Below are 26,040 nucleotides of genomic sequence, written 5' to 3' on the forward strand. Positions count from 1 at the left end.
CTGCTCACTCAAAAGGACCTGAGATCGGATCACAGCATCCATGTCAGGTTGCAAATTCCAGCTCCAAGGGCTGTAGTGCCTACTTCTGGCTCTGGTGTGTGGGCACCCTCACACTTGTAATCACATATACATACAGAAACACATACACACACACACACACACACTAAATAAAACTTAAAAACCACACTTGTTAGCAGCTTCCTTTAGAAGGTGCTGTTTCCAACTCCGGCTTGGATTAAAGTCTATCTGTGCACAGCCTGCCTCCTGAAAGCTATTTAAATTATTTCACTGGAATGTCTGCTTGTGAACACGTATAATCACAATGCAGACAAACTCATTAACTAAAGCACTGTAAAATAAACTTCTGTCTACAAAAAAGAAAAGGACATCATTAAGAGAGTTTTGACAAGGTGAGTTTCTGAATTTATTCGTACATGTGCATCTGGCAGGAGACCTGTATCCAGAATTTATAAACCAGCCTTACAGAAAGCAGCGCACAACTGTCAGACACAAATAAGCCAAGCACTTGAAAAGGCTCTTTGCCAACAGTGGTAAGCTATAAAGACTAGGAAACATAAAAGGCTGTTTGACTACATTAGTCATCAGAGAAAACAACGGGGACTGAAAAGAAACAAAATGGGAAGAGCCACCATAGTGGGGGGGTGGGGGGAAGACTGAATTTTAGACGAAGGAAAATATGAAGCAAATGAACGTCTCGGACAAAGTTGGTGAGAGTGTAAGTTGGCATGATAAGTTTGTAAAACTGGCAATAGCCATTGAGATTGTTCATGTGCACATGATGTGATAACTATTAGCTAACTCTCAGGTATGTGCCCTAAGATGTATGTGCACATCAAATGGCCTGGGAAAAAATATTCACAGCAGGACAACTGATGATAACCAAATGGTGGGAATAATTCAAATGGGCACCGGCAACAGACAAGATAGGTAGTAGTAATTACATATGGCGGATCACAATAAGAAAGTGCAAACAAATAATTTATAATTCTCCATAACAGTTTGGATCTTATAGACAACTGTAACCCGAAGAAAACTGGTACAAGTGTGTGCAGTGATGAATTCCAAGCAGGCCACATCAGCCCTGCAGTGCTTCAAGCAGGGCAGCAGTTCCTGGGTGGTAGTTGGTATCTGTGCGCAGGGGGCTTCTAAGCTGTTATGATACACTGTTTCTTGATGGGGTTGGAGGTCAACAGTGTGTCCCCTTTGCAATCCATGGATACTTAGAAATGGCTTGGGTACTTGGAGGTTATCACTTGTCACTAATTAAATGTCAGATGGGAAATACTAACCAGGAGGCACTTGTGTAGAATCATCTATACCCAGTTGTCCTGTATTTAAGCCAAGTTCTACAAAGCATTCTTTCTGGAAAATAACATAAGGAGAATTAGCACACATCTCAGACTCAGGTGCATGGGAAAAGGTTACTTTCACCTAAATATCAACACATTTTAAAAAATCACATGTAAACGTTTCGTTCAAATATCTAAAAAACAAAACAACAGTAGTAGAGCCTGAACACTGAGGAGCAGAGTAACCAAAGCTGTGTACTGCAGATATGGCTGGGCATCATTTTTATTTCATTATCATGTGGAATAAACAAGACTAGACAAGCGATAGCATTTAGGAAAAATTAGTATAAACATGGGGAAAGAAATGTAAACGTACAGTATTTTTCTGGTACAGACCTTTGGTAATATTTTTCTTTTAATCACTTTTTCCTGTCTAAAACTTTTTACTTTGAACCCTTTTGTTAGTATGAATACTGGCACTGTCTTTTTTTTTTTTTTTTTTTTTTTTGCCTTTTTTTGCCAGTAAGAGGTGACACTGATCCTTGTAGATAAGGATATATGAATGCTTTAACCTTTCCTCCCTCCCTCCCTCTCTCCCTTCCTCTCCCTCCTCCCCAGAGCCACTCACTGGTTTCAATTTTATCTAACATCATTGTGCCAAATTACCAACATAAACTCCTGTGTTTTCTATGACTTGGCATCTTACTTTGATGTTAACAAACCAAACATCACAAATATCTAAAACAAGCTCATTTTTTAGCAAAAGTGACTATTAAGTGCTCAGCTAAAATAAGGATGAATTAGATTTATTCATAAGACTTCCTTGACTTGTCTCATGATATCCTGGGACAAAAGTAACACCTGTTTTTTTGAAATATAAACATCCCCATATTGTTTGTATTATTTTATTCTACAGCAAATTAAATGTTTATATTAATAGTTGCTTTAGCACTTTATAACTATTCTGATTGGTGAGCTGTGCATCCTTCTCCTTTAAAATGGAATTAATTTAAATTTTTCCAAATCATCTGTTAAGTAGGCTAGTGAGTTTGATGATTCCTCCATTTCAACCACAATTGTCCATGTATTTTATGAATCATAAAATGGATGAATCATTACTATTAGTGATTATACATCTCAGTTTAAGAACAATGCTGGGAAAAAAAGAGCCAGGTGTGGTGGCACACACCTTTAATCTCAGCACTAAGAAAGCAGAATGAGTTCGAGGCCAGCCTAGTCTACAAAGCAACTCCAGGACAGCCAAGGCTAATACAGAGAGACCCTGTCTCCCAAAACAAAACAAAACAAAACAAAAAAATAACAGTGCTGATCTGGACACTAAAACACAAATCTAGGGCCAATAAACACCTCAATACTAGCTCCATACTCAAAATGGAGAGTTTTACTTAATGCATATGGGATCTGGATGTCCATTTTACACTCCATTGGTCTGAACTCTAATTTCCATCAAAACTGACCATAGGGAGTGTGGCTCTTCACAAGCCTTCCTTGCTATTCCAGACTCACAAAAAGAACTCTCAATACATTATGTCTTCTCAGTCTAGACCTAAACACTCACTCCCGCTCTAGTAAAGCTGTCCTTTGACTGTCCACCCCCACTAGGCTGCAGTCCTTTGAAGATGACAACTCCTCTTAGGATAGCACTCCCCAGTACTTATCAAACGCCCGCCCGGCAACACTGAACTACTAGTGTCTAGTCCCATCTGGATAGTCACAACCTCTCTTTCCAGTTAGTACATCTCCATCTCAAGAAATCTCCTTGTAACATGGAGGAGTCTACATAATCCAATAATTCTGAGTCAGAATCATCCTGCACAGTACAAGGATGGCAGGAACTGATACTGATGACTGCGGATGAGGCATAGCCATACTCCTGCACGCTACAATACTGACCTAGCAGGCAAGATGTGCCCACTGTGCAACAGAGGCATGCCTATAATGCTGCAACAAGCCACAGATCCAATCAGAAAGTTTCTAGGATGAAGGAATATCATGCCCAGTACTATAATCCTTATCAAAATTCATGACTGGGAGATCATAGGCCCCATGGCAGAACCTAAAATTGTGAGTTTGCCCAACAAATACTATTCTAACCAAAGAGGAGAGAATTTCCAGAGATAGCAAAAAAGAGAAGAGGGTTAATGAAAAGGACTCCACCAAGACCCAAAACTGACTGATCCCAGATTGGAGCCAGAGCTTGAGACTACCAGGAGAATATGTTTTTGATACCAGTGCTGGTACATGGGCCTGTGTGCTTTCTGTCTTGTGTCATTCTATAAATCAAAGTTAATATGGGGCCAAGTGTGGCCTACTCCCTTCTGTGTCACCCTAAGTCCAAACCTTATTCTCCTTCTCACTCTCTCACCCTCTCCCTCTTCCTCTCCCCTCCCTTCCCATGCTCTCTCCTCCTCTCCCCTCCCTTCCCATGCTCTCTCCTCCTCTCCCTCCCTTCCCATGCTCTCTCCTCCTCTCCCTCCCTTCCCATGCTCTCTCCTCCTCTCCCCTCCCTTCCCATGCTCTCTCCTCCTCTCCCCTCCCTTCCCATGCTCTCTCCTCCTCTCCCCTCCCTTCCCATGCTCTCTCCTCCTCTCCCTCCCTTCCCATGCTCTCTCCTCCTCTCCCTCCCTTCCCATGCTCTCTCCTCCTCTCCCCTCCCTTCCCATGCTCTCTCCTCCTCTCCCCTCCCTTCCCATGCTCTCTCCTCCTCTCCCCTCCCTTCCCATGCTCTCTCCTCCTCTCCCCTCCCTTCCCATGCTCTCTCCTCCTCTCCCCTCCCTTCCCATGCTCTCTCCTCCTCTCCCTCCCTTCCCATGCTCTCTCCTCCTCTCCCTCCCTTCCCATGCTCTCTCCTCCTCTCCCTCCCTTCCCATGCTCTCTCCTCCTCTCCCCTCCCTTCCCATGCTCTCTCTCTTCGGTTCCCCTCCCTTCCCATGCTCTCTCCTCCTCTCCCCTCCCTTCCCATGCTCTCTCCTCCTCTCCCCTCCCTTCCCATGCTCTCTCCTCCTCTCCCTCCCTTCCCATGCTCTCTCCTCCTCTCCCTCCCTTCTCATGCTCTCTCCTCCTCTCCCTCCCTTCCCATGCTCTCTCTCTTCGCTTCCCCTCCCCTTCCCCTCTGCTTTTGCTCGCTGAGTTCATTGCCTCATGCTCTCAAATTGCAACAGTTTATACACCTAGGGATTTAAAGTTTATCACTTAGGTATGGGAATATGGCAGTAAAAAATATGACTGGGAGTTATGCAGCAGATTTCCCTAGAGTGTGCTGGGCTCTGTAGCCAGCCAACTGCGGAACTAGAAGGGTTCTCCGCATCTTTGCTAGCTTTTCTGATCTTCTGGAGTGGGTAGAGGGCCTGAAAGCATAGAGCAGAGAAAAGAATATAGGTCTCACCATTCCATAGACTTCTACTTGATCCCTGTGTTAATAACGTCTATCTTCCTACTGTACATCGGAGGTTCTGAGTTAATAGCTGTTGTGTATCTCTGGTGAGTGTGCCTCTGGCCTCCTACGGGGGTGAGGAGAGGCATGTGACTCTGCAGTGGGAAGAAGCTCCACCGGACAGTCTTCACAGAACCTCCATTCTCAGCCCTATGGATTGCCATGGCAGGTACCCACAGGGTCTCTGATCCTTGAGCCTTTCCACGGCTCTATGAAGAAAGCCATTTTTGCTTATTTATCAGTCAACTTCCAGTTAATAAAGAAAAGGCATGCCACAGATGTCAAGGGGGAAAACAGAAGCAGCAAATCCAGAAAGCAACTACGGCTCCTAGGAGCATAAATGAAAAGAAAGTATGAAATCAGAAGAGTGCCCTCCTAATGCTCAAGGCTTTGACCAAGACCAAGGGTGGAGAAAAATAACACCAAAATGCAAAAAGGAGCAGGCTGGAGCTGGGCTGAGGAGGACAATACTGTACACAGAAAGCAGGAGGAAACAATTTTCTCCTGATGGAGTCTCTCAAATAGCCCTCCAGAACCATCCTTTTATTCACACACAAAAAATTATATATATAAAAGCCAGCTGGCAAAAGGAAGATAGCCCACGAACACACACAGAGCAGAGCGGAGTGCGTGGAGCTGACAGAGTCACTGCACACTTCTCACTAACACACATTACTTATCATGACCTCTCTATCTTTAAAGTTCAGAGTTTCACCACCACAGAGAACTGACGACACTGCATCCTTTATTTATTTATTCTGGCATGAGTAACAAAAGACGGAGTGATGACAACTTCATTCTGAGATCAGGAAATCTCCTCAGAGTCCATTTTCCAACTTATCCCTCACTGAAGCGATGGGTTCCAGAGCATAGTGTCTCGCCATGTTACAGGCTCCAGGAAAGTTGGTTAAACTAAATAACAAGTGTTTTATTAAACATTCTTTTTTAAATCTTATGATTTGCTCCAATCATTTTTATAGTAATACAAGCAAACTGCCTCACAAATATTTGTTCTTTATTAAGATAATGGGCAAAACATTTATAGGCCAATGTAAATTGATTTGATTTCCATACACAAACTTGCTCTTTCTATGTATATATTTCCAATGAAAAAGATATCACAATAGTTAATTTGCTTAATGCACCTATGACTCATAGTAGATACATGCTGCACTAAAATATTTTTCTAGTGGTTATCTTTGAATATACATTAACTTATTCTTTCTATATATTTACTTACCAATTCAGGGATGTCTTTTACCTTCAGAGGAACTTGGATTAAACCCAAATGAGTCCTAAAACTAAGAGAATCACCATTTTCATAATTTGGGTTGCGGAGATTAATTAATACCTTTAAAAATAAACAACAAGCTGTGTTAGTCTCTTACAGGTTTTCCCTGGCAAGCATGATAATTCTTGTTGCATCTCCTCAGGTTAAAAAGCCATTTGGGGTCATGCAAGGCCTTCCGTCACAGCCATGCTGTTCGCACAGCTACCCAGGGTCACGCAGGGCCTCCCGTCACAGCCATGCTGTTCGCACAGCTACCCAACAGAGCATACCTCAAGAAAGTCCTTAGGTGCATAAACAGGTCGAAAAAGTCTTAAATCTGGAATAAGAGTAAAACAAAAGGTCAGATAACATAGGAAATGCCCAATAAATATTGTCACTTTCCTATGGCTCTATAGAGATGAATCACATATTTATTGAGTACTATTTGTTGTACATTGTATGAGATACTGGGAACACAGAAATAAAAACACTGTCCTCGACACCTTAAACATTACAGAAGATCTTAAGAGTTTCTTATAAAGATTCTGTTTGAGAACTTTCAATGTTTTTAGAATACAAATAATGCATTCTCAATTAATTCCTTTGCTTGGATCAAGCTTTTCTGGCTTCAGTTGCACTATTTCCTATTACAGCACGTGCCTGCCTAGTTCCCAGACTAGCTTTAGCAGTGGGGGCTGGGCCGGGGGGCAGCCATGTATGCATCTGTCCAAACAATTATAGGCATACAGTATACAACTGTTACTCATTATATGTTTATAAAACTGACTGTGCATTAAATTTAAAGTGAGACAAAATACAATTTAAAAACACTTTAAATTCCTGAAATTTATTTTTCATTAGCCAATCTTTCATCAGCACCTCAATATAATTAAGCTTACAGAATTTCTACTTTAACTAAAAGATAAAACTAGGGAAACTACTGAATAAACTTTATTTGTTTTTATTTTTTTCCTTGTCATCAGCATTTTTAAATTTTTTTCACTTTCATAAGCATTCATCAATTGTACAAGCTGACGGGTTTCGCTGTGACATTTTAAACACGGGTGTAACGCATTCTCATTACCCTCAATCCTCTATTCCCACCATCTCCGCTTCTCCTACCACTGTTATACTTTCTCTAACGCCAAGCCTTCCTTCTTTCTGTATGATCGCTATTGTTTCTCTTCAATTATTACTGTTAGATGTCTACATGCACATAAATCTATAAATACAGCCAATCGAGTCCATTTAGTGTTGCTCATAAGCATACACTTTAGGGCTGTACGCTTGGTAGTGGACAAATGCTTAGGGCCATCCCTAGGGCAGGCTAAGTTTTCCTCTCTCAGCATCTGTTAACTATGTACAGTCCATCTATAATAAGTCTAAAATCATAGATTTTCCCTGTCCGTGCTGGCATATCAACTGGTGCTGCCCTTGTCCGGGTCCTGTTTAGGCTACCCTACCAGACTGTTGTCATTTCAAGAGTACAGGTTCCCTGTCCTATACAGAGAATCACAGCAGACACCCTGGTCCTTTGTCTATAACAAAACTTATAACTAAGGTTCAGGGAACATCACAGAAGAGGTGACCAAAAGATTATTTATTCTTTTATAAAAATGTTTTAAAATGCTGTTTGAAAAAAAAAAGAATAAGTGATTTAGTATTATCCAAGTAATGGAAATTCTTACACTGCAAAACAGAAATCAACAAGTCAGCTGTCAGGGGATTAGTGGAGGAGGAAGGCGGCGTGCCTCCAGAGAAGCACGACGCTATTTCCGTGCCATCGGCAACCTCGTAGGAGCCCGTACATACCTGGCTCATCAGTCCCCATTTCATTCCACTTATTGAGAAGTTCTTTCTGTTCTCCAACTGGTCTCTGAAAAGATTTTTTTTAAATTGGTTTCAAAGATCAATAACTTTTTCAAAAGTTTTAATAAGGTACCGTAGCATATGGGAAACCAACTAAACACAGAGAGCTTTTTTGGAATTACACATGAATTAAGTTTTAAAATGATTACAACATATCTAGTCTCAATGGTTTCTTTAGAACATGGAGCCAATGAGTCTAAGAAGAGAAGGTAAACAGTCAGACCGGCCAGGAAATCTCAGGGAGACCTGCTGCTCGGCCAGACCCCACGGTTCTCACGCATCAGCAAGCTCAGGAAAGCATGGCTCAGGGGATGGCTGCCTCCGCAGCATGATCTTCTGATGGGAACGACAGCACCATGCCACACTACACATTCAGCAGATTTTCCTCTAAGCTTGTCTGTACACTACCCTGTTAGTGCTTCAGTGGCTTCTCCTCAGCGCTCACCAACAGTCTACACTCTTGAGCTACTCGGCGGTGCAGGACAGCTAGCAGGCAGGAAGGAAGGAAGGGAAACTCATTCTCTCCCACCTGGGAGCAGCTATACTACCTACAACAGACTCCCAGTGATGCTTCCTTATTTCCTAAGTAAGAACTGGATCTAAGCAGAACTCCAGGCCTGCAGAGATATTCTTTTCATTTATTACATTAATACTAGAAGATGGCATCATATGACCAATTACAAGATTGCAGTAATCGTGGCCTTCAAGGAACAGTGCCACTGTGCTCACTTACTCAGAATGTCCAAACACTAAATGTCCAAACACTGAAATCTTTCAAGTATAATCATTTTTTACAGCTGTGGTGCTTTGAGTGGGATGCCCCTAGAGTCTTAGGCATAAGAACATTTGGACCCCTGTAGGTGGTGAAATTTGGGAAGGGTAAAAGGTGTGGCCTTCCTCAATAAAGTGTGTCACTGGGGGTGCATTTTGTGAGTTCAGAGGCTTGCATGGTTCCTTTCCAGCTTGCTTTCTAACTCCTGCTGTGCTCTCAGCGGCTGCTGCAGTTGTCATGCCTGCCCACTGCTATGCTTCCCCGCTGAGACGGTGATGGCTTCACCCCTCTGGAACAGGAGTTCCAAATAAGCCCTTCCTTGCATAACCTGCACAGCAATAGGAAAGTAACTAAGACAACAGCCAAATGTCTAAGTAGGCTACAGCACAGGTTCATTATAAAATCATTAAGTATATAAAGTAAGATTATGCATAAAACATAACCAAACAACTGGCACTTACACCAGTAAATAAAGAATATCAAGTCTAACAGGTATACAATTTATGACATTTTTTTCAGTAGTTAACGCACAAATACTTCAGCAGAAAAAAAAAATGTACCTTTCGTGCTAACGGGATATTCAGTTCTGTGCACATACTATTTAAACTCTTCAGGATTCTTTTTTCCCAACTTCCCTGAAAGAAAAGGTGCAATCTGTCATTGTTTTTCATTAACAATATCTACCCTAATAAGAAAAAAATATTACAATGATATTCCTAGACATGGCAAAGCTGGTTGAGATGGCTACCCTCACTCTTTAGTTGACTTCTCTGCACCAGATACTGTTCAGAGTGTGGTGGCATCAGCAGCACTGTGGCTAAAACAGTCAGTGTCGGGCTGGAGAGATGGCTCAGAGGTTCAAAGCACTGCCTACTCATCCCAAGGTCCTGAGTTCAATTCCCAGCAACCACATGGTGACTCACACCCATCTATAATGAGATCTGGTGCCCTCTTCTGGCCTGCAGGTGAACATGCAGGCAGAATACTGTATACATAAGAATAAACAAATAAATCTTTAAAAAAACCAAAACAGTCAGTGTCTTCAGGCCCATGTACTAACTTCTTAGACCCCAGTGGCGTCCAGTTGAGAGGCAAGGGAACTCCTGAGAACTAGAGCCTGCTGAAGTTCTTTAAGCTGTTGAGGTGTGTCCTGAGGGCTGATGCATGTAGTGTATTCTCAGTTTCCAGAAGTAGATCAGGGCTAAATGAGTCCCACCAGGAAGCATAACTTATGATGATTTTTTATGTTTTTAATTAATTGTTTATTTACTTTACATCCCCATCTTAGCCCCCTCCCTCCTTTCCTCCTGGCCCCACCCTCCCTCCCTCTACTCCCATCCCCCTTCCCCTACTCCTCTGAAAAGGGGAGTTCCACCCTACCCACCCATCCCAGCTCATCAAATTGCATCAGGACTGAGCATGTCCTCTTCCCCTGTGGACCGGCGAGGCATTCCCATCAGGGGGAAGTGATCAAAGGGGAAGCAGCGTCCATGTCAGAGACAGCCCCACTCCTCTTACTAGGGGACCCACGTGAAGCCAGAGCTGCCAATCAGCTATATGTATAGGGGCCTAAGTCCAGTCCATGCATGGTCCTTGGTTGGTGCTTCAGTCTCCACAGCACTTCTAGGCCCTGGCTAGTTGGCTCTGTTGCTCTCCTTGTGGAGCTCCTGTCACCTCCAGGTCCTTCTATGCTTCCCCCCACTTTTCCACAAACTCCCTATGCTTTGCCCAATGTTTGGCTCTGAGTTTCAGCATTGGTTTCAGTCCACTGCTGGGTGGAGCCTCTCAGAAGACAGCTCTGCCAGGCACTTGTCTGTGAGCATAGCAAAGTATTGTTAATAGTGTCCAGGGGTTGGCTTTCTCCCATGAAATGAGTTAAAATGATTTTTTTCTATCTAGGCATGGTGATACACCCCTTTAATCCCTGCACTATAGAGACAGAAGCAGGTGGATCTCTCTGAGTTTAAGGTCAGTGAGTTCCAGACTAGCCAGGCTTACACAGTAAGACCCTGTCCCAGTAAAAAAAAAGAAAAAAGAAAAAATTCCAAAAAATATTTAGACTTTACTTTTCTAGTTTTTTCCAGTTTAAATTTGTATAACAAAAGCCACACAATTCTTTCATGAACATATTTAGCTATTGTGCTTTTATACAAATAGATATTACCTGACCTTAGAGATAACACCAAGAATAAGTATATTACATACTTCCTTGGAATCTCCACAGTTTCTGTTATACTGTCTCTATTGCCTTCTAATTTGGAGGAGGTTTTAATGAAAGTAGCACTTAGAATCTTGCTAGCACATACCACAGTAACCCTGGCAGCTGGATGCAGAAGAGCATTTCCTACAGCTGCAAAGGCATGACGTAGGAGGCAAAGGGATGGCTTCACTGGCTTTCTGTATGACTGATCTGAAATTTTCTCAACTATTTCTGAGACCATGCTATAGAGAAGAACCCCGTCTGCGGCTGTGGTGCTTCCTCAGCCCCTTTCAGCACTCTAAGGAAGGTCCACAAGCACAGCTGTGCCACAGAGGTGGGCTGGAGAGATGGAAACATGGAACAGACTCACTGACTTTACATGCTAATGCCTTCTTGTAGCTTTTGTACTTTACTTGTTTTTAACTTTTAAAATGTTTTATTCCTGTTGCCAGCCAACTAACAGTAAAAGCCTGCTGTGAGAGTAACTACATTTTAAATACGGTATCAGTACAAGAATCATTATTACTTACAAGGTTCTCAACAAGTTGTTACAGGATCTAATATATATTGGGCCAATAAGAATATGCTCTACATTGTATTACTTGGCATGCGAGAAGAAAAGGAAAACCAACAGTGGCCGACCTGTGCTTTCCTCATGTACACCAAAGGCTCTTTGAGATGCTCCGCGGGTGCAGAAGGATGACTGGGCAAAGGATACCTGCAAGCAGAGAGAGGCAGCATACTGAGGAGCACAGCTAAGCAGCACACTGAGTAGCACAGCTAAGCAGCACACTGAGCTCTCAATAATGAATTGTCTTGGTAAGAAGTTACTTACCTCTGTAGTCCATGCTACAAACAAAACAGAGTATCTGCTAGTAGTTTGTTTATACGTATAGGGACTAATTTAATTTCACTACCATCCTAGTAATGAGTAATGTTTCTGTTTTATATTTCACACAGGGTCTCACTGAGCAGCCCCAGCAGGCATGGAACTCGCTATACAGACCAGGATAGCCTTGAACTGGTGATGCCTCTGCCTCCCAAGCACAGAGATGATAGGTTTACAACACCACACCCAGACAAAATGTAATCAATCAAAAACAGAAACACACAGGCTTACAGTTTTGGAGCCAGGAAGTCAAACATCCAAGTGCCAATATCTAGACAGAGCCTTCTGTCTATATCATCTGGTTACAGAAGGTAAGAGGCTCACTGGGAAAACAGGGACAAACCTGGCCTTCTATAATATCTCCAGTCCAACCTGTAAGGGTTGTGCCCTAACGGCTCCCAAGGGTAATATACATTTCACCCACTTTGTTTGACTGGATATTTATTACTATTTAATCTTGGAGTTCAGGTTACGGATTCCTTGTACTCTCATTATGAGCTATGGCCTTTATTTTTTAAAAAAAACTGTGTTTTATATGTATGTGAAATTGTGTATGAGCACATGCATGTGTCTATTTAGTCTTTACCAGTAGCAAAAGACTGATACCGAGCTCCCACTTCTGTTTTATCATTTCCCAATAAACAAGAAAGGCAGTATTAATGAGCTCCTTAAACCTCTCAATTAGTTATTAGAAAAGTATACAAAGTTGCATTGTATAGGATACAGAAGATATGATAATGAATGAAAAACAGGCCTTCCCATCAAACAAAAGGACACAGTGGAGCACACAAAACTTTTTCAGGGGCTGGAGAGATGGCTCAGTGGTTAACAGCACTGCCTGCTCTTCCAAAGATCTGGGTTCAATTCTCAGCACCCACAGGCAGCTCACAACTGTCTGTAACTCCAAGATCTGATACCCTCACACCAACACACATAAACTAAAATTAAATAAAATGTTTTAGAAAAATCAAAAAACTGCTTTCAGGTTGCACTAGATCATGACAACAGAAGTCATTAGTAACATCTCAGATGGAAAGGCCAGGATTGGGAATAATACACAACAGGTATCTCTACTACATTGTGTGAATTAATAGTTTTTACTTGTCATAACAAACATCTATTCCTTTGGTGGCCAAAAGTACCAATAACATGGTTACATTCAATTTCAATAATAGATAGCACTTACATCTGATGTTAGCTGAGAATTCAAAAACCAACTTGGAAGACGATAATAGGAACAACACTAAAATCTAATTTTAAAAATGTATGTGGTGACTTGAATGAGAATAGCCCCCATTGGCTCATATATTTGAATGTTGAGTCCCTAGTTTTTGGAACTGTTTGGGAAGGATTAAGAGTATAGCCTTGTTAGAAGAGGGACATCACTGGGGGGTTAAGTTTTGAGGGTTCAAAAGTCTTTACCAAGCCCAGTCAGTCTCAGTCAGTCTCTGTCTCTCTGTTTCCATCTCTGTGTCCCTCCCTCCCTCCCTCCCTCCCTCCCTCCCTCCCTCCCTCCCTCCCTCTCTCTGTGCCTTCTCTGAGCCTTGAGCCTGTGCATCAGTAAGCTCTCAGCTACTGGCCCAGACAGTCTGCCTGTTGTCTTGCTCCCCACCAAGAGGTCATGGACTCACCCTCAGAAGCTATCAGCAAGCCCCCAATTAAATGATTTCTTTTATAAGTTGCCTTGGTTGTAGAGTTTCTTTCCAACAATAGAAAAGAAACTAAGTGTGTGTCCAAAGTATAAACCTACAGATCTTCATCTGGGCCTACCTCACAAGCATCCTGGTTAAGCAAAGGTATCCATTTCCCCGTTACAACAGGTTAGTCAGAGAACGTGGGAAATGGAATGTTAGACACTAGAGAGTGCTGGAGACAGACCAAGTGGTGACCAAACAGGAGACCAGAAACTCCTTGGCCTGCTTACACACATCATGAGAGCAGGATGTGTGCTTAGTTTTCTAGTTTACACCTTGAGTGCTTCGCATCCCACTGGCACACAGGGGACACTCCATAAACAATGTGTGAACAGTGGGGTGTTCAATAAACCACAAAGCTAAAAGTTTAGAGTTATACTTTTTTAGAGCAAAAGTTATATACACTTTAATAAGCACTGATGGCAAATCAAGATAAATAAAATACTAGATTCTTAGTAACAATAATAATCTTACAAAGAAAAAGAAATTATGTTTTGGATGGTCACTTTGTAATGACAGAAAGAAGTATAATATTCAAAATTCAACAATAAAAAGAATGTTAAGTATTATGAGAAACATCCCATTACTAATTACACTGGATGAATGCAGTCTCAGTATACAAACTTGGCGATACAGGAAAGTACCACCTGCTCATCACTCCTTCTCAGACTAGACTGTGGTGATTTGTGACATTAACTTACTTGAAATCCTCTAAGTGCACTAATGAAAAGTGAGAATACAGGTACAGACAGCAACACTAATCCCACTACTTACAAAGTAAATATAGTTAAGCAAAGAAATATCTCAAAATAGATGGGAAAACTCACACATTCAGTTCACTATAAACAGCATTCTGGAGCTTCTTCTCCCAACCTGTTTTTAAATTAAAAAATAAATAAATATAAGGTTCTTAAATATGCAACATGGTAAAAATTTTTTACCTTCTTAAAATGTATGTGTGTGTGCCTGAATGTATATATGTGCACCAAAATTCACATATGAGCCTGTGAATCTCAGAAGAGGGCAACCGGATCACCTGGGATTAAAACTATGGGTGGTTGTGGGCCGCCATGTGGGTGCTGAGCCACAACTTAATGAACTTTAACTCACTAAAACATTGGCATCATGGTTATTTGTGAAAGAATTTTGCTAACCATTGCTATGTATGTAAAACTACCAAATCGTTTTCTCAAGAATAACACCATTTCTCACTATTGAAATGCAGAAATGAATGTCTTTAAACTTCTGGCTGACCAACATAATATTCTGAGGCGCTACCACTTAGTGTCTCAGCTCCCACATGTAAGTGCTGACTCCAGGGTGTCCCTCTTTGTCCAACAATTAAGATTTTCTTTATGGTTTTTGATTTTTGAGTGCATAGAAAAAATAATGTAGGAGGCGAGTCATAGTAGGAAGTAAAAAGACAAGCTACTTAAATAAGTATATATTTGCTACACTTGGGACATATTTTGACTAGGAAGAAAACAATCGGTTATTGCAAAGCCGTTGTTTTTACACCATCCTTGCGTGTTTGTACAATTTTATAAAATGTGTGAATTCTAATTCCACACAGAAGCCTTTCAGCCAGGTTACATCAGCTTTAAAGAAGTAGCTGGAAGTCTGGGCATACGTAAAGGGAAGAGAAGTGCTTTACAAACCTGATACTTTAAAGAATTCCTTAATATCTTCTTTGAGTGATTCAAGTCTGATCTCAGGTCTCTGAAGGCAGGCCTAGGTTTTTGGAAAAGAAAAGAAAGAGAAAACAGAAATAAAAGGTTAGGTCACTTGAGTTTATAAGTAATGTTAACGAATGTGTAGAAAGAAACACTTGGTGTTTTTTTAATGCACTTGGAGGTTATAGCAGCTTAGAACCCTGTGCACTGGCTCCCCACAAAGAAGGCCTCCTTGCCTACTTTCATGACAGCACACCAATCCAGGCAAAACACAAAACTTGGCAGCTTTCAAATACATAGCATGTTTAGCTACAGGCCTGAGAAGAAATATGCTCAGATTTTTAGGAATCTAATCCCATATTATATGCAAAGTCCATGGCACCCACACCTAAACTCCAGAGTACCAGACCCGCTGCTGTGATGACGCATGTCTGGACAGTGGCTTCCGGTTTAGCTTGCTGCTCAATACACACGTGTGTGGTGCCTATTTACAGAAGTACATAAAACCCTAATTCATTAGTGTTTACCACTAAGGTCCCTTTCCTCTTTGTATTCCACACTGCAGTTTGTGCCATAACAACATCCTCCCTTAACTGTGGTGGATTTGATCATCCTCAAGCTGCTGGGGTCTCAGTACCCAGCTCTGTCTGAGAAAGTCTAAAACACACTTCGACAAGACATTTCTGTTACCCGGGGTATTTTATGCTCCTTTATGAAATCTTCTGCAGGGAAACTGCCACCCGTCTGATCTTGCAGCTCCCTGCAGCTGGAATCATGAGAAGCTGTGAGCTGCCCAACACGGATGCTGCAACTAGACTTGGGTTCTCTCAGGTGCAGTGTACGCTCTTTGCTGCTAAGTCATCTATCCGGGGCTTTAATTTTTAATTTTTAATTTCCCTTATTATCACATAAAAACAAACTAATAAAAAAGATGCTAAGAAAGACATTTATAGCAAAGCTAAGTAATCTATTCCACAAACCCAAAATACAACTGGCTGTGGCGTCTTAACAGCTAGGTGGCCTGTACAGTGTTAGCACCTATGTGGGAAGAATCCAAGCAATCAGGGTAGCTGTCATGTGTAGGAGGACAAGGAACCCCCAACTAGCCAACAAATATGCCCTGGGACACTTAATGCGCCTACTATAGCGCAGGACCTAAAGTCTGGAGTGGACTGGCCTACTCCTCTGTGCTATATAAAGAAACCAGGAAGGTATAGCCAGTCGGGGCTCCCCTTACTGTAAGAGCACACAAGTAAAACATGGATAGGGTAATCAAATGGTGGGTGATAGGGAAATAACTCCTTATCTTTAAACAGGGGAGTAAAAGGAAACACATTTATCCTGTCTTTCTAATAAGAACTGTACATATGAGAAACCAAAGAGTAAAAGGCAAATTTTAATTTATATGAGTATTTCAGTTTATGGGCTGGAGCATGAACTCAGCACTTAACACTTGCTGCTCTTACACAGGACCTGAATTCAGTTGCCAGCACCCACACGTAGCTCACAACTGTGCACAACTCCAGATGGAGGGGTTCTGATGCCCTCTCGGCTCCATGGGCACCAGGCATATATGTGGCGCATGAATACACATTCAGGAAAAATATTTATACACATAAAAATTAAGGTATTACAGCTAATAACTAAAACAGATCCAGTAAGAATATCGCATTTTGCAACCCCAGTGAATTGCCGACTCTAGGCCTTGAGCAGACACAACTATTAATCAGCAGAAGAGACTCCTAGACCATGTGTGTTGCTCAACGAAAGAACACTCTACTACCAACATCTGTGTCAAAAGATGACACCCGACTCTGATGACGCCTGGGGTCCAGGACAGCCATGTAAAGGACAGAACATGGTGAGCTGCAGCGTGAGTTTATAGTCAGCAAAGTCCAGCCCTTTAGCTGATGAAACACTCTGAAAAAGGAAAAAAAGAATGTCTGGAAAGAAGATTCAATGCACAAAGTGCTTTTTGTGAGAATGTGAGGACCAGACATGGGGTTGCCAGCACTCACATAGATGCTAGGCGGATATGGTGGCCTGCTCATATTTCCAGAGACAATGACAAAGGATCCCAAAGCAAGCGAGGTCACTAGGGTAGCCAAATTAGCGAGGTCTGGGCTCATGTGACTGTCCTTGCTTCAGCAAACAAGGAGAAGAATGACTGCAGCAGACACCCAGCATTAACGCCTCACAGCCACACACACACACACACACACACACACACACACACACACGAAAACACACATGTGCACACACAGGAGTATGTGCACACACGAGTATACACACATACACATATATACCACACACATAACTAAATAAACCTACATTTTAAAAGACTAGAAGGCATTTGATTTTTAAATTGTAAGACTCAGCTATACTAACAGATATGCTTACGCAGGAAGCTCATTAGCATAAATAAACATCAGGTGGCCAGGGAGAAACTGATCTGCAGTTCTAAGGAGGCACAGGGAAGAGTCTAGCTGTGACAGTCAGCCTGCTACCGTAACAGGTATTACAAGGATCATTCACTTTGAAACCATGCATTATAGACTGGTCATGAGTTGTATGAAAAAGCTTAAAAGTCAAAGAAAAAAAACCATGTCTTCCAATACACTGCTTTTCTCCACTCTAAGGTATCACCTTTAGTCTAGTCCTCTTTTTTTTTTTTAATTTATGAAAAAGGGTATCAGATCCCCAGCACTAGAATTACAGACAGTGGTAAGCACTCAACATGGGTGCTGGGAACCAAATTAGGGTTCTGTGAAATAGTAAGTGTTCTTAGGCACCGAGGTCTCTGCGGCCCGTCCTCATCTTTTACTTGGATACCTGCAATAGCTTCTGAACTTGGCATGTGGTTCATGCTGTTATCTGCCCAGACTGCACTCCTCACCTGGCTTGCCCAAGCTCCCTTCCTTTTTCTTCTTTCTTAGAATTCACTAGCTTCTAGCATACTATCAATTAATTTATTTACTATATTTATTAGTAAATTATATGACTCATCATTAATAGCAAACTCCCCTAGGGCTATCTTTACCCCTAATATAGTCACTTTCACAAAGTACATACACAATATATGTTTATTGAATGAATGAATGAATGAATGAATGAATGAAGTAACATCTCCCTTTTCCAATCTGCTCTCTAGTGCTTTCTTCCTAAAATTTAAGTCTGTCCTGGCTGTGGCTCTCCAAACATATAAAGGAGCCTGAATTTTCAACAGGCATTCGTAGCACTTTACAGGTTAAATCTACTTTATCCTTATAGAGCTGCTGTTGCTGCTGCTTGACCAAGCTAAGGACCCCCTAAGCATCTCACCATGGTCCTCACTTGTAGCCCCACAATTGGAAATCCCCTGAGGGCTCAAACTTTTGTTTATGTCATTTCCCTAGAAATCAACGCTCCCTCATTGCAAATACATAGTAACTTCTAAAACCCTCCCTCCCTGGGTCCCCTAACAAAGACAGAACACCCAGAACACCATGTCCTCTGTGACAGCACAGCGACACACCGCAGCACTCGTCTCACTTATCTTTCTGAGTAAATTATCCACCAAAGGACAAGGTCAGGCCTCCATTTCTGCATTTCTATGTATTACTCTGGCATTAATTGCTGCTTGAGAAAAATTATATTGACCAAGCCATGTCCTACCCTTTAAGCCAATTTTATCCCCAAATAAATAAGGAACTTCATGAAATTATTTTTAACTGAGCAGAGTGACTTCCAGCCCATTATTCCCAGGAGTATTTTAAAAGCTGTAAAACCTCCGGCTCATTATTCACAATGACTGAGGCAAATGGAAAGTTAACGTCTCCTGTTTTTCTTTCCCTTCCTGGTTTGTATTTGGAAATGATTCACACAGCACCATTTAAAGAATCTGAAGAGAAAAATCTTACTATTCTTTCTAAACATTTTCGCCATCTCAAGGTTGCTAGACCTCCGTGATAGACTTTTTATAGCAGGGAGCAAGTGCAGTCCTGAGTGAATGTGTACTGCTGACGTGGGCACAAGCATCAAAAGCTTCCCTGCCCGTCCCCACCCGACCCCACCCCACCCCACCCACTCCTTCCCTTCTGGTCCAGGTATGGATGTTGAGAGAGTGTGCAGAAGATATCACCACAGCTTTCTTCTGGGAACTGACTGTCTGAAGACTACTTCCCTATCAGACTAGATAAACCTGCCTCTGTGGTTCAGCTATAGGCCATAAGCCCTGCCTCCTGGTTATCTGTACACAATAGCCCTGCCTCTCTGTTCACCTCTATTATAATAAGCACACTGAGGTGGTGGCAGGGAAAGGACCTGGGTTTCTCTAGCAGAGAGCTTAGACCGCTAGCTCCCAGCATCCTGCCCATGGTTCCGCCTACCCTCCTGCGTGTCTTTTCTTCATCTTCTCGCTGCCCCAGGGAAGTCTGTTCCCTGAGCCCTTCTGGATATGGCAGAAACCAAATTCACCAATCATTCAAGGTAATTATTAAAATCTTTAGAAAATGGAGAATTAAAACCAGGAGAGGGTACCTGACGATGTAGCTAAGTGGTAGAGGGCTTGCCAAGCAGACTCAAAGATCTGGATCTGAGCCCAGGACCAAGCCACACGAAAGGCTCAGGCACAGCCACCATACAAACCAATACACAATACACAAAGCAGGGCAGGAACAGGAGCACCACATGCTGCTGTGACACAGTTCTGACACGTGACTCAGTAGCATGAGCTCTGTGAATGTCACTGAAACACTCTGGGAAGTGTGCTGTATAAACCACACTAAGGTCAGCATTGCTACACATTGAGGATGAGTCTTTTCAGTGTCGAAAAGCTGCAGCTTTACTCTGCTAGCCACACAGTTTCAGTATCTTATTTCTGTATTTTGTTTTGATGGCTCAATGAAGAGAAAACTTCTGATTTACAGAGAAATATTCGTATTACTAATAAATTTCCTAACAATCTAATCACATTGCCAAGTTAACATGTTACTGGAAATTGACAGAGAAGTAGTTCAAAATTTTTATTTTTAGGATAAATCAAAAATTCCCTTATCACTAACACAGAAACCAGAGCAGGGCTTCTGACCCAGGCGCTCACTATGTGTGCATGGCATTCCTTCCACTTGGTGTGTTGCACCTCAACATCATGCTACAGTAGCAGCCTGTGAGAATGCGCACATGTGCTTTCCCTGGCTAACACCATGCTTTGCACAGCAGCTGCAGCTGCATCCTGACTTGTGTGATGTATCAGGTGCAAACATGAGTGAGCACAGATGTTCACCGGAGCAGTGAAGTCTATGCACTGAACTTCTGGTGTTTAATAAGTTTGAGGGGTTATTTAATATAGTTGTTTAATCACCTGTTTTAAGCCTGGCTATAATAGAGGCAAGTTTTAAAAGCACGTAGGATGGCATGAGCATGGGTTGAAATTATCTCCCAGACTTACTTATTAGTTTGATTAAGCCATTTAACATCTCTGCAGTTATGTCTTCTTTATTTAACAAAGAAAAGAAGCTAAACTAAGTCATAATGAAAATTGAGTAGAAATTTATCAAAGCAATTTTTAGGCTATGAAGTTCAATATAAATTAATGTTATAAGATATAAGATGTGCCCGGATAGTAATGGACTAGATATCTATAACAGATTTTCATGTGGAAAGATATGATTCTTGGAGAAGAGGTCTTGTCTTTTTAAAACCCATTACCTCTAGTTCCAAGAACTAAAATATACTCCTCCTGTAAGACAGTGGGAGGGGAACTCAGAGTCTTGACACTGTGTTCACTCTTCATGCACCCATGCTGATGGTGACACCACCCTTCTGCATGTCTAAAACACATGCTCTTCCTCAGCCCAATGCACAGTGCCTGTGCACACACAGACACACACAGTTTTCACTCCCACACACACAGCTGCAGACTGAGGGAGGCTGAGGACACATGCACACACATCAGGGCAATCAAGAGGGCTCCCATTTGCCTTTGCTTGATGGAGCCCCACACCTCCCCTTCTCACTACACTCACATACCAACGCTGGACTCCAGGTATCCAGCTGTGCCTGAGAATCAGGGGAATTTAGGGTTAGAAGGAACTTCAGGAAGCTGTGCTGTGCCACTAACCACTCAGAGGCCACTGCCCCATCCAAGAGGTGATCTGCCTGAGGAACTTCAATGTGGAAGCTGAACTAGCTTCCGTGCTTAGAAACAGTTCACAATCCTACCTTAGCACGGCCATGCTTACCTCACATTCCTGCTCTGGGCTAGTGTCAGGCAGCACTTAACACGTGCCACCACTAATCCCTCCACCCTCGGGCCACAGAGCAAGTTTGATCCCTTGTGGTGAGAGCCCTTTAATAAAAGCTATTGTGTCTTCTCAGCATTTGCTTTCCTTAAGGCCACATCAATTTCAAGCTTCATCAAATTCCCTCGTATGTCAGTCTCGGCTCTGTGAGCAGCTCTGCCCTCACCTGTCTACCGCTGCGTGGCTGCGTGGCTGCGTGGCTGCGTGGCTGCCTGGCTGGCTGGCATTCCTCCAGAACACTGACTCTTCTGCTTTCAATCTCAGGTTCCTCCTTCTCTTAAGCACCACTGAGGACTCTGGGATGCTTTACGTGAATTTTAAGTATTGTACACCATTAGGTTGAAGTGAAAACAATTGAAAGCAGTTCTTAATATGGTGGTTCCTTTAAAATGGAGCACATGATTATCATGTGACTTGGGAATTCTACTTCTGGGTGCATCCACAAGGATCCCAGAACAGGGAGGCAAACAGACACGTGACACCAGTGTTATTTTCAACATCTCAAATGTGGAAACTGCCCAAAAAACTAGAGATAATGAACAAATAAATGAAAGGTTAACTTTTATTCACCTGACGTAATTGTCATTTTGGAGATTTAAGCTCACCATTTCTAGTTCTTTCTGAACTCTAGCTAGCTGGTTCAACTCACCTGTTCTGGCTCAAACTCCTCCGAGCTGAATGATTCAAACTGGCTTCTCTCAGCTTTTGACTGAATTGTTCTGCTTGGCCTCAAACTAACTCTATCAATCTGTTCTAATATTCTGGCTTCTACCCGTTCTCTGCCTCGGTTCATTTTGCCTTCACCTGTGTCTAGCTTTTTCTTTCTGCAACCTGTCTCTGTAAAACTGTCTACCTCTCAACTCCATGAACTGAACTGCCACCAACTGAACTCTCAGGAACTCACCTCTACTGCAACGCCTCTCAACTGACTCCCAACTCTTGCCAACTGACTGACCTTAACTCAACTCACTCAACTCCTGCTCTCTCTTAAATTGCCTCTCTTTCCTATTCTGTTCTCATGAGAGTTGGACGTATCCTATTTCTGTCAAATCTTTCTCTGATTTGTCACTTTGTCCGTCCCTCATTTAGACATCATTGTCTGGAATTAAAGGTGTATGCTAAGGGTGTGTCCGTATTCCAGCCAGAGGAATTAAAAGTGTGTGACATATCTGCATTCTAGTTGGATTACACAAATCTGGGTCTTTGGATGTGATCCCGTGCCAGAGCTGCCATGTTGCTGGATTAAAATTCATCTACATTGTCCCCCTGCCTGTTTAAGCTAAAATTCATACACAGTTTGTCACAACAGAAACAATTATCAATCTCACAAACTTCTATTTTATACTTTTTGTAGCATCTGGATTCACAGATCCCATCATTTAAGTAGATTGCAATTTCTTTAACCACTTCCACGTAGATGGATAATTTTTATCTCCTCACTCCACTGAAAAACTCTCTGCACACAAATCATAGCAAACTTTGTGGGTTTCCAGAGAAGAAATTCTTATCAACAGATCCAGAGTCTATGAATGTTAGTTTGTAGAAGGAAGCACCCATGTTTGAAAGAAATGTCTTACTGCAGGTAGAGAAAATGACAAATCAGAGAAAAACTTGACAGAATGAGTCAGAGATAGGATACTCCCAACTCTCAGGAGAACAGAGGGGAAAGGAAGGCGACTTAGCAGAGTGCAGGGAGAGGCACTTCAGTTGAGCTGAGGTCAGTCAGTTGGCAGTCAGTGGGGGGAAGGTTGAGAGGAACGCAGTGGCAGTCCAGTTCATGGCCATTCAGATCAGTTCAGTGAGTTCAGCTGAGTAGAGTTGAGTTCGGTACAGTTGAGTTCATGGAGTTCAGAGGCAGATTTCCAAGCAGAGCACTCCAGTGAGAAGGCGAGAGAAGCCAAATTGAATCAGCCAGCTTGGAGAGGAGTTCTGAATCAGAACAGCTGAGCTGAACCAGCCAGCCAAAGGGCAGAAAGAACTAGAAAGGGTGAGCTTATTCTGCATTAAGCCTCCAAGATGATAATTACAACTGGAAAATAAAAGATACTTTTATAGATAAGCAAAATGCTGTGTGTATGAGATATTATCTTCCTTTTGAAAGTATTTTCTGATACATGCTATATAATATGAATGAACTTGAAGACATCGTGCTATATGAAAGGGACACAAAAGCAAATATGATGATTTCCTTCTGCCCAGAACAGTCAAAGTCAGAAAGAGAAAGTTGTATGTGGTGATCTGGGATCAGGAGGGGCTGGGGAGTCAGTATTTGACAGCACACAGCTTCAGTCTGGGATGGTTTTAAACAGTTATAGAGATGGATGGTAGTGTGTTTAACAACAGTGTGAATGTACGTCATGCCAAGGGACTGCACTCCTAAGGAGCAGAGGTAAATTTTATGTATATCTGACCACAATAAAGAATTGTCTGATTCATCTTAAAATAATCATCATAACCCTAAATGTTTACATATTTAAAGTGACTATATTTTTAGAAACAAGTATGAATTTAAAACATCAATGAGGGGGCTAGAGAGATGGCTCAGCAGTTAAGGGCACTGACTGCTCTTCTAGAGGTTCTGAGTTCAATTCCCAGCAACTACATGGTGGCTCACAACCATGTATAATGTAATCTGATGCCCTCTTCTGACCTGCAGGTGTGCATACAGGCAGAACACTGTATACATAATAATAAATGACTTTAAAAAAACATCAGTGAGAAACATCATATAATCTTTTCAATGTATAAATTAGTAGATTAAAACTCACATTTTGAAATTTCCATGGCAGCTAATCTATGGTACTTTCTGTTTTATCTGATGTATATGAACTATACATTTGTGTAACTGGAAATGGGGTAGAATTTTATTATTTTTTCAAATATCTGAAGATGTTCTTTGAAGAATACACCAAAATCAAGCCCGGCATGGTGGTGCATGCCTTTAATCCGGGTACTCGGGAGGCAGAGGCAGGTGGATCTCTGAGTAGTTTGAGGTCAGCCTGGTCTACAAAGTGAGTCTAGGACATTCAAGGCTATACAGAGAAACTCTGTCTAAAAAAAAACCAACAAAAACAAACAAACAAACAAAAGAATACACCAAAATCATGTTAGCAGTGGTTTCCTAAAGATTGGCTGTAATGTGGAACCTAATGTCAATAAACTCTCTAGGCTCCAACACATTAAAATGCACTCGTCAGCCTTGAACTTGAGTCTTTGCCTGCATATGATTCTGTAACATCATACATGGTCAAATACTGGTTAACTATGTCAGGTGATTGATATATGTCACTGAACAACATCAAAAAGTAAGATTCGGTTGGGCACGGTAGCACACACCTTTAATCCCAGCACTTGAGAGGCAGAGGCAGGTGGATCTCTGTGAGTCTGAAGCTAGTCTGATCGACAAAGCAAGTCTAGGACAGCCAAAGCTACACAAAGAAACCCTGTCTCAAAAAAAAAAAAAAAAAAAGAAAAAAAAGAAAAGAAAAGAAAAGAAAAAGAAAGAAAGAAAATAAAAAAAGAAAAAAAAGTAAGATTCATTAATGTCACCACCAATATCACCACAAGTAGTTTTTAAATATTGGGAAGCCATTAGGTTCACAGTGGCAGGTACATTTCCAATGCCTCATTTTTATTCAAAGCTTGAGTTCCATCACCACACATAATGGCTTTCGTTTAAGTGGCATGCTAACTTTACACATTTTTGAGAAAGTATCTTCCAAATATTTTTTGAATAACAACATCAATTCTATGAATAATAGCTTACATGAATACCTATGAATTATAATAGCTTTTACCAGTTTCTCAATTGTTTCATTTTTGAAAAGTCAATTTCATTTGCTTGTAACTCCTAAGTGCCTTTTTAATTATTTTTCTCTTTTTGAGCTTACAATTACATCATTACCCCCTTCAATTTCCTCCCTCCAACCTTCTCATATACCCCTCTCCTTGTTTTTTTTTTTTAATTGATGGTCTCTTTTTTCATTAATTGCCATTATATAAATATATATGTATTATATGCCACATACATGTTATGTTATATTACTAAATATAATCTGTTCAGTCTGTCTAATGTTACTTGTATGTTTTTAGGGCACTTGGTACTAGATAATCAGTTGCCGTGTTCTTCCCTGGGAAGGAAGACAGACACATTCTCTCTCTCTCTCTCTCTCTCTCTCTCAGAATTCCTTAGTTGCCTCTAGTTCTTTGTGTAGGTCGGGGCCTCCTGAGCCCAGTTCATGGAGTGCTTGTGGACATACAGAAGAACCCATAGAACGTAGGAAGTAACGACAAATAGAAGAGGCTACAGCGTTCCTCCCACTCTCTCTCTCTCTCCTGACTATCAGAGGCCAGGACTTCCCCTCCTGAAAGTACCTCAGCAACCCATTCATGCCTGGTATAGTTGTTGTTGTTGTTGTTGATGATGATGATGATGATGATGATGATGATGATGATGATGATAATAATAATAATAATAATAATAATAATAATAATAATAATAGTCGTCATCATTCAGGAACTTCCAACTCTCAAAAAAAAACTATTCCCACCCAACCTACTTATCTAGGAAGTTCCTGCACAAGAAACCAGCTTGGCCTTCTCATTGCCCCAACATTGGTAGCTGGGTT

The 26,040-nt window shown here is 41.7% G+C and overlaps 1 protein-coding gene and 1 long non-coding RNA gene across 3 annotated transcripts in view; one reads left to right on the forward strand and one right to left on the reverse strand.

Moving 5' to 3' along the window:
- The window catches only part of LOC311607716, a 612,504-nt gene that overhangs the window by 454,654 nt on the left and 131,810 nt on the right, over window positions 1-26,040 (forward strand). The window lies entirely within an intron of this gene.
- Window positions 1-26,040, reverse strand: part of TBC1D19 (TBC1 domain family member 19) — a 110,510-nt gene that overhangs the window by 74,794 nt on the left and 9,676 nt on the right. For both annotated transcript variants that reach the window (XM_084799715.1, XM_084799714.1), the window contains exons 2-9: window positions 15,117-15,189; window positions 14,286-14,331; window positions 11,518-11,593; window positions 9,236-9,310; window positions 7,847-7,910; window positions 6,325-6,371; window positions 6,005-6,115; window positions 1,311-1,383 (exon numbers count right to left, since the gene is read on the reverse strand). In XM_084799715.1, coding sequence (XP_084655841.1) covers window positions 1,311-1,383; window positions 6,005-6,115; window positions 6,325-6,371; window positions 7,847-7,910; window positions 9,236-9,310; window positions 11,518-11,593; window positions 14,286-14,331; window positions 15,117-15,189 — 565 coding nt within the window. The remainder of the gene's footprint in view (window positions 1-1,310; window positions 1,384-6,004; window positions 6,116-6,324; window positions 6,372-7,846; window positions 7,911-9,235; window positions 9,311-11,517; window positions 11,594-14,285; window positions 14,332-15,116; window positions 15,190-26,040) is intronic.

The sequence above is a fragment of the Acomys minous genome, assembly GCF_964271855.1.
Source record: "Acomys minous genome assembly, chromosome: 10".
Taxonomy (NCBI): Eukaryota; Metazoa; Chordata; class Mammalia; order Rodentia; family Muridae; genus Acomys; species Acomys minous.